This window comes from Rhinolophus sinicus, linkage group LG02 (assembly GCF_036562045.2).
Source record: "Rhinolophus sinicus isolate RSC01 linkage group LG02, ASM3656204v1, whole genome shotgun sequence".
Lineage (NCBI taxonomy): Eukaryota > Metazoa > Chordata > Mammalia > Chiroptera > Rhinolophidae > Rhinolophus > Rhinolophus sinicus.
In genome coordinates, this window is record NC_133752.1 from 108,611,300 (window position 1) to 108,622,995 (window position 11,696).

Genomic DNA, 11,696 nt, shown 5'->3' on the forward strand with positions numbered 1-11,696 from the left:
TGGTGTACACTGGTGTCAGCAAGTGGAGTGGCCAGGTCAGAGCAGAGTAGCAGAAATCATGAAGAAAAAGTCTGAGAAATTTAACTCCATAAAAATAAAACTGTGAGTGGCACACACACACAAAATCAAGAAGACCAATAGAAGATTAAGAAAATACATTTACAACCATATGGCAGCAATGAGCTAATTTACAAAGCTCACATATAACAGAAATAAATCATTTGTCAGTTCACAGAAAAAGAAACATGAATGGGCAAAAAAACCTCATAAGATACTCCATTTCTCGCTCGGCTCATCAGACAAGATACAAAACACAACTTAACAATATTACCTATCAGAAGGTCACAAATGAAAAAAACTATGATATCCAGAAAGGAGAAGACACGATGGCAAGAACAAAAACTGCTGCAACCTTTTGCAAGGGGAATTTAACAATGTCCATCAAAAATTTCAATGTCCTATACTTTGACCCTGACATGTCACCATTACTAGGAATATACCTCATTGATGTATGTGCAGAGATTCACCAACATATATATATATACATTCATGTGGCTTATACTGCAAAACAACAATGTGCCCCACAACCGAGGACTGTTTAACGAGCACATGTACACATGACAGGTTATTATGCAAACGCAGAAGGAATGAAGTAGAACAGTGTGTGCTGATACACACATACTGCTGACACAAGCACAACTGTTTTCTAAAGGAATCAGAGAGACTGTTAACCATGTGCATCTCTGAGGAGAGAAATGAAGCAATGCTATAAAGTGTCAGAAGACAGGATGACTTCAGTCCCATTACACCTTTCTGTACTACTGAAATATTTTTAACAATCTGCATATATTACAGCCTTTTACTTTTTTTTGAAATCAACAGCTATTAATTGGAGGTTGAGATCATGGGCCACTTTTGTTTTCTACTTTAGCATTTTTAAGTATTATCCTTAAAGCACTAAGGTTTGGAAGGTTAGCAGACTGAAGCAACAGCCCAAGCAGGCACCTCAAAAGAACAAATGAGTCTCTCTCAATTAATTTATCCCATGTCTGTCTGGCTGAATTCTCACCTCTCCCCACACCTTTAGAAAAAGTGCTCCACAAGCTTTAGTCATCCTAAATTCCAGCATCTCCAAATCTCATACTCTGAAGATTCTTAAACTCCTTGCAATTTTTGCCAATTCAAGCTATCCTCACCAAGGCAGGACACAAGTTTTTCATCCTTCTGCCTCTTTCTCCCATACATTTAGGAGCGCAAACACACAGTCCCAGATGAACTAGGGGAAAGTCGGTCTTTCCCCTTTCTTCCAGTAGATGTGCAAGCTGTTCACTGCTTTCTGATAAGGAGGGAACCAGCCAGAGGGCAGCAAACTGTAGAGATGGCAGAGCTAACTCTGCTTAGCCAGTGACTCAAACGACAGGGAAATCCACTCCACTCCAAGGCTTTCTGTTAAGCAAAATGATGTGTTTTCTTTATTATTTAAACTGGGTTGAACTGGTTTTGTCAACTTACAGTGTAAACCATCCTAAAACAATCATTGACTTTCAAAAGGAATTGAGGCAGAGAAGTAGTATCATCATATTTTCATTCAACAAATATTCCAGGGCATTTTGCCCTCTAGGAGAGCCTGCAAGGTGGGCAGTAATCGGAGTACAGGAAAGGAAGTTCTTCATCTCCACGAAAGAGATGTGTGCTTTATCTGTCGGGCAGCACACTGGTGCTGCCATCACGCGGAGCATACAGCCTCATCAGCATCAGCCTTGGCAGCAAGTGCAGCCTTGCCTCCATCTAGTCTGTCCCAGATGTCTGAGCACAGAGCAGAGGAGCAGGGGACTCTGACGGTGTCACTCAGCCCACTTGCAGAGCAATCACCTGTTACTTCCTAACATGCGTACCCTACTGGTCAGCCTAGACCAGTCCCTGCTCCTGGCTCCTGCTAGCCTGCTCTGCCTTGAAGTGATCTAGGACCTGTGTGCAGAGGGGAAAAACAAAACAAAAAGCGCAGATTTTAAACATCCATCTCTCCATTTCCCTCTCTATATTACATAGAACTATTACACATTTCTGGAAAAATCCATGCTTCTTGTCACTGAACAATGCAACTCACAGGAGAGTTACTTTCAAAGAGAAAAAATACAACAATGACATTATAAGAGGATCCAAGACAAAAACACACCGATAATGTCAAGACCAACCATACTGGTGACTGCTTTGCTATTTCCAACATTAATGGTGGATTTTAATAAGCACAAACAGTTAATTTTCCTCCCTATAGAAATGCAACTAAAATGAGAGTTAAGAGGAAAACAAAACATAAATCCACAGAGATAAAAAGAATGACATGAGAAACGAAAGCAAATGAGATACTAACACCATTGTAAAAGTTCTAAAGTAAATGGATAAGTAGTGACTAACATAAAACTCGGCTTTCTCTGTTTTTCAGGTGCTAACAAGAAGCCGAACACAGCCAGCCAACTCCAGCCACATAACACTGTAAAGATTCAGAAACTGGAGGTACGAGATAGTTCTGAAAGCAGGGAAAAATAACAGAATTTTTTGAAAGTCTTTAAGAAGTCATTAGGCCCGCTACACATCCAGGCAACTACCCTCCCCAATCCTGAGAGTTTCCTTTCTGGAGAAGCTGAAACACAGAGGCTCAGGCACAGCTCAGAGTGGAACTGACACGCCACACTCAGAGCAGTAACAGAATGAATGAGAATCTTAAACTCCCTTCCTCTTCCTTTGCTTACCTCCCAGACTAGCTCTGGGCAAAGGGCACAGCTTAAGAGGAAAGGCTCATTGATACTGACAACTGGGAGCTTCTTCAATAAAAATCCTGTCTTGCCTGACCCCCTACAGGGAAACTGCCCAAGTGACAAACTTTAAACAAACACACAGACTTTCAGTTTTTTAGGAACTCTCTTAAATGGGAACAGATAGTATGCATGTATCATCAGACATTTGAGGAAAACCTATAGATAAAAGAGACTAAAGAAAATAATTAAAAAAACAAAAACTAAAAACAAAAACACAGGAATCAAAGACAAAGGCAGAGAGCAAAAGAAAACTTAAAAAAAAAGAAATACTATTATCAGAGAAATGATACACAATATTGTATCCAAAAAAATAAAAACAATGTTCTAAACTGGGAACATTCAGAGATCTCAGTTAAAAATGATAACCAAAGTTTAAAATTTAATAGAAGAGTTCAAAAGATCAAGATGGAGGAAATCTCTCTGAAAGAAAAAAAAAAGGTCTAAGAGATGAAAAAAATTAGGGGATGAACCTATTTTGATATTTATATCAAAATATAAAATATTTTGCTTATAGGCATTGCATAAATAAACCAGAGAAAACAGTGGAGAAGAAACATTACACAAACACTTCCCAGAATAGGACAGCACATTTCTAGACACAAAAGCTCTGATGAGTGTCCAGCAGGAATAATTTAAAAAGATCCTCAGTTATGACTGAAATTTCAGAACTCTAGGGACAAAGAATAGAACCTAAAAACTTCCCAGAGGAAAACAGAGGTCACATATAAAGGATCAGCAAAGCACTCGGCATCTTTACCAACAGGGCTGGAAGCTAATGGATCACTATATTCAGAATGCTGAGAGACATTTATTTCCAAGCCAGAATTCCATACCCAAATTACTTATTGTGTAAATAAAATAAAAACATTTACATACTGCTGTTCCATGTATCGTTTCCAGACCCTAGTGAAGAACGTGTTGCACCAAAATGAGAGAATAAACCAAGAGGAACAAGTGGATCCAATAAGGGAGCAAGAAAATACCCAGGACACAGGTGAAGGAAGGCCCCAGGAAGACTGTTGTGCAACAGGCCTGGAAAAGAAACCAGTCCACACTGACGCTGGACAGAGGCTCCTGGGGCATCTATGAGTTCTGGTAGATCGGATTTAAGAGTGTTTACAAGGTGGCAAAAAGCACATATGGTGGGAAGTCAAAGATTACACCCAAATCAACAGCAATATATCTTGAAATATAAAAATACTATAAACAGGCGGCTTAAAAAAAAGGTGAAAATGCCCAGTCAAAATGGCTATCATCAATAAATCAACAAACAACAAGTGCTGGCGCAGATGTGGAGAAAAGGGAACCCTTGTGCACTGTTGGTGGGATTGCAGATTGGTGCAGCCACTGTGGAAAACAGTTTGGAGGTATCTCAAAAATCTGAAAATGGAACTACCTTATAATCCAGCAATTCCACTCCTAGGTGTCTATCCGGAGAAATCCAAAACTCTAATTCAAAAAACTTTATGCACTCCTATGTTTATTGCAGCACTATACACAATAGCCAAGACATGGAAACAACTGAAATGCCCATCGGTAGATGACTGGATTAAGAAACTGTGGTTCATTTATACAATGGAGTATTACACAGCCATAAAGAAGAAAGAAATCTTACCATTTGCAACAACATGGATGGACCTAGAGAACATTATGTTAAGTGAAATAAGTCAGACAGAGAAAGACAAATACCATATGATCTCACTTATACGTGGAATCTAAAGAAAAGAATAAGTGAATGAACTAATCAGAAGCAGTTTTGGAGACACAGAGAAAAAACTGAGGGTTGCTAGATGGGAGGGGGGCTGGGAATAAGGCGAAGGTGAGAGGTTTAGAAAACAGTCGGTAACCACAAGATGGCCATGGGGTTTTGAAAATTAATTTGGGGAATGTAATCAATAATGTTGTAAAGGTTTTGTAGGGTATCCGATGGACATATGTCCCATTTGGGAGACCACCTCAGGGATGATGTAGATGCCTGTTCTCTGCACTGTACACCTGAAGGTGAACAATAATGAATGACAACTATAATTTTATATATATATGTATGTATATGATTACGGGAAGTGGAGTACAGCATTAGGAATAGAGACAGTGGAAATGTAATGGCTCTGTGCGATGTCAGAGGGGTAGTAGATGCAGGGAGGGGGGTTCACACAGTGTGAGGGATATAAATGATAAACGACTAAGTATTACTTTGTCTTGTGCACCTGAAACTAATAAAAAAAAAAAAAGGTGAAAATGGATGTCTCTAGTAAATGGAAAGGGAGTGGGCAAGAGACTGACATTTTTTTACTCTGAGATTAAAGTACTGTTTGGCTTTTCAATCTATGTGCATACATTATTTTGATAAATATAAACATGTAAGCAATAATTTAAATTATCCTCAAAAATATTTCAAAAACCCTAGATGAAATCCAGCTACTTGAACTTTCCAGCAAGTTCTTTGCATTTGTTTTAAATTGGGAGGAGAATTTAGTATATATCTTCAGCAACCAAAATCATAAAGTATAATTTTGATAATATGTTTTTAAAAATTCATAGATCTTTATGCTTCAGAGTATAGGCTTTGGAGTCAAATGGCCTGCATTCAAATCCTGGCTCAATCACTTATAAATTACCTTGGGCAAGTTACTTAACTTTTAAACTTCCTGTCCTTTTCCTTTACTTATCTCCCAGACTCTAGCTCTGGGAAAAAGACACAGTCCAAAAGGAAAGACTCAAAATTTGAACATATATACCCTAGAAAAGAATAACAGCAATAATAACATCAAACCAAAAAACCCTCCCAGAATACATAACCAAATTAGTCTTGAAAGCACAGGAATGGCTCTTTGCCTTACCTTGCTGAATTCCACACCTCTTCATATCTCAACATTTCGCTATTTATATTCTCGAACAGGAGCTAACGCACAAACTAAAACTCATGAGATAAAGTCTAAGTCCTGCTGTTGGTCTGTACAGAATAAAATGCTAGCAAGCTAGTTGCAAAATAGTCTCATTACTCACATGACAACAAAACCTATAAAAACTTTTAAAATATAAACCATATTCAATAATTCACATTCTCTTAAACATGAACTCAAATCATTTTAAAAGCATTGAATCCAAAAGGAACCAATGTAACAGAATACTGCCTTTAGAATCTGGTGGTTCTGAGCTTGAAGCTCACTTCACTTTTTACTACAACTAGTTACCGCATGGGATTATTGTGAGAATTAAATGAGATAATATGTCCAAAGAGTCCTACAGAAGATGCTTCAAATGTGAGAACTGTTATCATTACATTACTATTTTGTTCTAGAACTGCAATTGAGGGTTACCTGTCAACAACTGACTCATTCCCAATATCCTGGTTCCTCTAGATACTGCTTTCTGTACTTTAGCTGTAAAAGTTACTTCCCTATCAAAGAGAGAAAAGCTTCTTCGAGGACGGTAATGTAAAGGCAACGAGAAGTCCCAAGTGTACTCCAAACTAACACAGGGGACCAAGAGGACTGGGTAACCAGTCATCATTTAGAAGTTAGTTCATGTGTGGCGCTGGCCATTTCCAAGTAGCAGCCACTTCTTAATAACAAGCCCAATACAAACACTCATCAAAGGGCAGACAGACAAGACCAAGAGGCAAAAAAGTTCACATTTCTGTCCCCATGATTAAATTCAGAAGAAAATACACAACCATAAATAAGACATAACTGGTTCAACTAACCCACTTTTTGTAACATTTTTAATTGTTTATGTTATTCTGCAGTTTTTGGTACTTACTGACACTAATAAAGTAATTCTTTAATTTATTTAGATATCCAGTAAAAAAAGAGAAAGAAACCAAGTATTAATGTAGGATGGCAAGCTGGGAAGCGTAGCAAAGCAGCTAGAGAGACTGAAGAAAAACCTCTATTTTGCCAAGGAATAATAAATATGACTATAGGGGGTGGTATCTGTTCTTCCTATATCACTGGTGTACACATTTGATAAATTCGATCCTTGAGATTATCAGGAAATTTACAGAATGTGTTCACACCATTAAAAATATAATGCTAGTAAAGAACTGTTGTCAGGTTCTGAGTTGTTTTTCTGCAGCTTCCTTCAGTGAAACCAACAGTTAACAGTAAACATGTTTAGGTATTAGCTCATAGGCTATAGGGATGTTCTTCTGCAGGCTTTACCTAAATGTTGCAATTGCTTTGGTTGCTATGCAGCTTATAGTCAAAGATTAAGAAAGTATGTCAGTCACGTCCTGGAGGCCTGCCTGTAAAGTTCCAGGAAAAATGTTCACAAGTACACTTAGCTTGAGATAATAGAAAAATGTAGCCAGGTAAGCATAGAGCAATGATAGCTTTAACAGTAACAATGGTCACAAGATGTTTAGTTTCTGCCTTTTGTTTTAAAGATAAACATCACCGACACAATCAGGAGATATTTTCCAGAATCTTGGTTCCTCAACCCAGTTAGATCACCTGACCAGAGTGAGAAAGACTCCAGACAAGATGATGTCAGGAACTGAATTAATGAGACTCAGGAAAACTGCTAAAAGCTTGCTGAAGAACTAACCCATCAGTTTCTCTCCTGACCTCCACCGCTCAATTTCTGCTTTTAAAGACCCATGATTAAAAACCATGGGGAGTTCGGGTTGTCAGCAATAGATTGCTGTTCTCTTAGCTTGTCGCCCTGTCAATAAACAGTTCTAACTAACTTCTCTACTGCAAAACTTAGTGTTCAGTGTTTGGCCCTGCTGCAGTTAAGTGGCCAGGCCCTCTTCCGGTTTGGTAGCATCAGTAAGCATTTACCAACCACCTACAACACACCCGACACTGTTAGGTGCCAAGGATGATGCTGCAACGTAAGCTACCATTCCTGCCCTGAGATTGGGGGTGGGGGAGTGGGGAATCAAGTAAAGAAAGCACTACGGAACCCCAGGTCCAAGAGGAGCCCAGACAAGCACCTGCCCAGCCAGAGGGTCTCCTACCTCCCATCAAACACTCTTGCGCACCGAGAACCAGTAACAGGAGCATTCCCACTCAGTCTGGCCCTTAGGCACTCCCACTGCACAACACACAGACAGATATTTTGGTCATTACGTTGTTCAATAAATATTAAAGGCCATAAGTTCCCCGTGTGACTTTACACAAGTCACTTCCGGCACTGGCACTAGTTTCCTCAAGACCTTGCGACCCAGGAACCTTCCTCCCTTTGGATGGCTGCGCTCCGCCCTCTGGCGGTGTGGCTCCCAGTCTGGGAACTAAAGGTTCTCCGAGGCCAGGAGTCCGAGGCGTTGGGAATTCACCACATCCCCCCTAGATTTTTTTGACAATGTGACCTTTCCACCTCATTCATTTCCTCCACCGACCCCGAAAAACTGGAACTTTATTATTCGTTCATTTACGAAGCCTCTTCTATGTCAATTACGCTACATTTCAGATTTAAAAACAAACAAAAAACCTTGGGCCAACGCGAAATAAAAATCCCTGACCTCCACCGGAGTTCCCAATCTAGTCCGGTGAGAGAATCAAACGTGAAAAAAAGACTCACTATAAATAACGTCCAACCACGCACACAAAGCTAAGGGCACCGCAAAACGACGAGTTTTGCGGAACGACGCGGGGCGAGCCCGGCAGTGAGCGCCGCCGCTCAGCCACTGCAGAACCCCGAAGGAGGGCGCAAGGCCCGCGGGAGAAGAGCGGAAGAGGAGCCGGACTCCTGCGGCCCGAGGCCCGGATCTGGGAAAGCGGCGGCCCGCGGAGAGCACCTGCGAAGCTGGGGGTGGGGGGAGTAGGACGGACAGGAGCGGGGTGTTGGCGGCGGGGTACCGGCTCCAGGAGAGGCCGAAGGGGCCGGGGAAAGGAGGATGGAACCCCTCCGAGGGGCGCGGGGGGTGGGAAGCTCTAGGGGAAGCTCCAAAGGAGCCGATTCCCAGTGAAGGAAGCGGAAGGGGCATGGGAGGCGGGGGGAGGGGGGACAGGCAGCCCAAGGGAGTCTGGGGTCACCGGGACCAGACAGGACCTTCACCTGCGAATACCCGGGCGGCGGCAGCCTCCGCGCACCGATGCATAAAGGGAGCGCAAGGTCGCCGCTGAGTCCTCGGCTCAGCCGGACCGCGTTCCTGCCCGGTGCGCATGTGCACGTCCAGCTTGCGCACGCAGGCCTGGAGTTGCAGTCCTGCCCAGGCGAGCCGAGGTGGCCCGGCACGTTTGGGTTTGGGCATCCTCATGCCTGCCTAAGTACCGGGTTAATTTTCAACTAAAAAGGAATTGTCTGCACCCCGTTCTTACTTCTCTACACCATCCTCCAATAAAAGAAGCCAGGGCTCCTTAGAGAAATGAGTGACTGTAACTGGAGCAAGGAAAAGTATAAGCTGAGTGGGGCATCCTGTCGCACAAGAAGTAAGGAATGCTCAAAAAATAAAAGCATGGAGGCATGTGAAAGGACACAGGAGTCAACCTGAAAAAGCTCCCAATGGCCAAACTTAGAACAATTGGAGCAACTAAATAAATTCCGTAGTGTCAGACTATAACAGAGTATAAAGTATATTAGAGTTCATTCTGCTGTAATAAATGATTAAAATACATTAATGGGAAGAAAAGATACATCTTCCTTATAGAAGAATTTTAATTAATCTTACTCCATCCCGAGAGGGTATTATTCTCCAACCACCCAACCCTGAGTGTGGGCTGTGAATAGTGACTTCCTCCAAGAGAGTACATAATGGGAAGGGAAAAAAATAACCTTACAGAGGAGAAACTTGACAAACTGTACTCAACCATGAGATCAAGGTTAACATCGACAGTGATAAGTCATGTTGATAGCCCCAGTCTAACTATGAGAAAAATATCAGACAAATACCACTTAAGGGATATTCCACAAAATACCTCCCCAGTACTGCTCAAAACAATCAAGGTAATGAAAAACAAGGAAAGACTGAGAAACTGTCACATGTAATATAGTGTCCCGGGTGGAATCCTGGAACCAAAAAACAAGGATGTTAGTGAAGTAATTGTTAAATTCCAAAGAGTCTTTATTTTAGTTAATAGTAATGATTAGTAACTTTTAGTTTTGACAATTGTACCATGGTTATGTGTTAACATTAGGGGAAACTGAGTGAAGGGTATACTATCTTTGTAACTTATCTTCAAATCTAAGAATATTCCAAAATTAAAAGTTGTTTTTTCTAACAGAGGGAAAAGGGGAAATTTCATTATCATTACGGCTAAACTTTTAAGATGTTATTAAGCCCGTGTGGAACTGAGGGGGTGGGGCGGCAGTGGGAAGGACTCCTGGGGTGGGGTAAGGATATTGCCTGGGAAATGGTCTGAGGGAAACTCCTGTCAAACCTACTCCTGAATGGTGGGTACACATATAAACATTTCAAGCTGAACACTTAAGATGTGTTCTTTTTTCTGTATATATATTATCTCTCTCTATCACCCCCTTTCTCTCTCTCTCTTCAAAATTATATATATATATATATATATATATATATATATATATACACATATATATGTATATACATGTCATTTTTTTTTATTCAAAAAATTCCCAAAGAGGTGTGGAAAAAGGAGAAATTTTATGCAGGTGAACAGATTGCAAACCAGGGAAATGTAGCTTCAGGTGGAAACCAAAACAAAGGCGTGTTCCACCAAGACAAATGGAAGGCCACATTTTATAGAGAAAGTCCCCACCCAGGATCCCAAATTGTCCAATTTTATGTAAATAAGGTTTCCAAATTTGTACAGTTCTGATTGGGCATTATAGAGTAGTTCTGATTGGTTGATTTAGATGCAAATGAGGATATAATTGTGCTGTTCTGGTTGGACAGGGCAGGTCTTAGTCCATTGACCAAAAGACAAAACCAGGAACTCCCTTATAATGGTTGACTTAGATGGCAGGAGCTGAATAATGGCAGTTTAAAGCTCAGTTTTTGGTTTTTCCTGAAATGCAGAGTATGTGAGAGTCCTCTGTCAGCAGAGTCTGGTTATGAATTTGGGCCCAGTTAACCATGAGAAGTCCTTCTGGGCAGATATATTTCTATTAAGCGTTCACATTTCCCCCTTTTGATCAAAACCTGTCAGTAGACAGCATTGATGATTGATCAGTACAACTTATCCCATGTGTGTGCCAGAGTGGTTTGGCAACCTGCTCTAGATCCATCCAGTCCCTTGGTGGGACTCCTGTGGTTGGGCAGTAGCCAATAGAATAACTAGGGCCATTTGTTTACAAGAGGTCTCCCACGTATCTGTTAAACTCAAATAAATTCTCTGAAGTCTGGCTTATGCTAAGTTAGCATAGTCTTAATAGAATTAATAGAACAGCTAGAACAATTCTGGAGACGTTAAAGAACAAATAAAGGTACTCAATTTGTAACTTCAAGAAAATTAAGGGCAATTGAAGAAAGATATTTGGATTGGGGGTAAAGGTAATTCATCATGGATTACAAACACCGAGGGGATGCACTGGCTTGATGTATCATTTCTATCCTTTGTGCAACCATTGCTCAAGTCTTTACAGGGGGCTTTAAGCACCTGGTTATACAGAATATCAAACAGCGTGACAATTAAATAAATTAGAACAACAATGAATAGAACAATATGTAATCCAGACCTTAAAAGAATGTCGAGTCCAGTTGTGAGCGAGCTGAAAATATCAGAAAATTTAAATCCTAACCAGTTAGTGGCACTTGCAATGAAATTTTGCAAGTTTAAGAAGCTTAGTTGTTTCTAATTCCACCTGGAAGGAAGTACTTATTGAGGTACAGCAAAAGGAATCTGCTATGACAAAAACTCATCCTTGGGCAGCAAGCAAATAACCTAAAGCACTCCTGTTGTTAAGGACTACTCAAGCTAAGGAATCTAAAGATCTTTGTTGAGCTCTGATGACTCTAATGACTAA

The 11,696-nt window shown here is 40.7% G+C and overlaps 1 protein-coding gene across 4 annotated transcripts in view; it reads right to left on the minus strand.

Annotated features, from left to right (window-relative positions):
• Positions 1 to 8,969, minus strand: part of PLEKHB2 (pleckstrin homology domain containing B2) — a 49,413-nt gene extending 40,444 nt beyond the window's left edge. The window contains exon 1 of one of the 4 annotated variants that reach the window (XM_019719021.2): positions 8,820 to 8,969. In XM_019719021.2, coding sequence (XP_019574580.1) covers positions 8,820 to 8,928 — 109 coding nt within the window. In that variant the 5' untranslated portion in view covers positions 8,929 to 8,969. Of the gene's footprint in view, positions 1 to 8,813 lie in introns of all 4 variants that reach the window. The other 3 variants (XM_019719019.2, XM_019719020.2, XM_019719017.2) reach the window with 3 other exon arrangements.
• Positions 8,970 to 11,696: the final 2,727 nt, after the last annotated feature.